This window comes from Anneissia japonica, unplaced genomic scaffold, assembly GCF_011630105.1.
Source record: "Anneissia japonica isolate Jap-2015-1 unplaced genomic scaffold, ASM1163010v1 scaffold131432_len703_cov204, whole genome shotgun sequence".
NCBI lineage: Eukaryota > Metazoa > Echinodermata > Crinoidea > Comatulida > Comatulidae > Anneissia > Anneissia japonica.
In genome coordinates this window covers 1-721 of record NW_022743674.1, presented here as the reverse complement: position 1 = coordinate 721, position 721 = coordinate 1, and the positions used below count along the sequence as shown (strand labels likewise).

Below are 721 nucleotides of genomic sequence, written 5' to 3'. Positions count from 1 at the left end.
TTGTAACGCTTGGTATTTTCATCACCATTTGTTTCGTCGGGATGTTTCCCATTGTCGTTTTCATCAGTTCCAATACCACATTCATCTGTACCATTGATCTCTTGTAGCATATCTTCAACTTCATTAGATCGTCGTAGCATTTGATACCATTGATTTATAGAAAGATTAATTCCCTTTCTACTAGGGAAAAATTTTCCACGGCCTTCTTTTTGGTAGTATTCACGGATACAAATAAATATTTTCCCGTTCCACTTCTGTGCGACAACATGTCTCTCTTTCGATAAATGGATACGTTTGGTTGCCATGACAGTTTCTGTATTCTCCATAATAGGCTTCAGTGTAGGAGTAAACGAAGCGCTAGCATTTGGCCCAAATTCAACTTTCTGTTTCTTGGTAGGCTGCATAATGCGTTGCATAGTATTCTTCGCCTTCTCAGTGATCACGGAGTCGGTGTAGTCGGCTGTTGGTTTATAGAAGTTCATTCTGGTAGTATGTTATAACAGTATTTCGCAGAGACTAGCGTTTAAAAAGTTATTAGTGGATGTAGTTGAGCAAACTGATACTCTTACCTAAATTTCACTCTATTTTATAGAGCCTATACTACCATCAACAAACACACATTTTATACCAGTATTATTACTATTATTATTACTTTTTTTTTTTACTACTATCTTTATTTTTCATTATTATAAATTTTTATTACTACCATTATTTTATGTAT

General features: G+C 34.5%; 1 protein-coding gene across 1 annotated transcript; it reads right to left on the bottom strand.

The window, feature by feature from the left end:
* Window positions 1-25: 25 nt before the first annotated feature.
* On the bottom strand, window positions 26-482 carry LOC117119518 (activated RNA polymerase II transcriptional coactivator p15-like; the record flags this gene model as incomplete). The annotated part of the gene is made up of 1 exon (XM_033264346.1): window positions 26-482. A coding segment is annotated over exon 1 (457 nt), but the record flags the coding sequence as incomplete, so codon positions are not given.
* Between the last annotated feature and the right edge of the window lie 239 nt (window positions 483-721).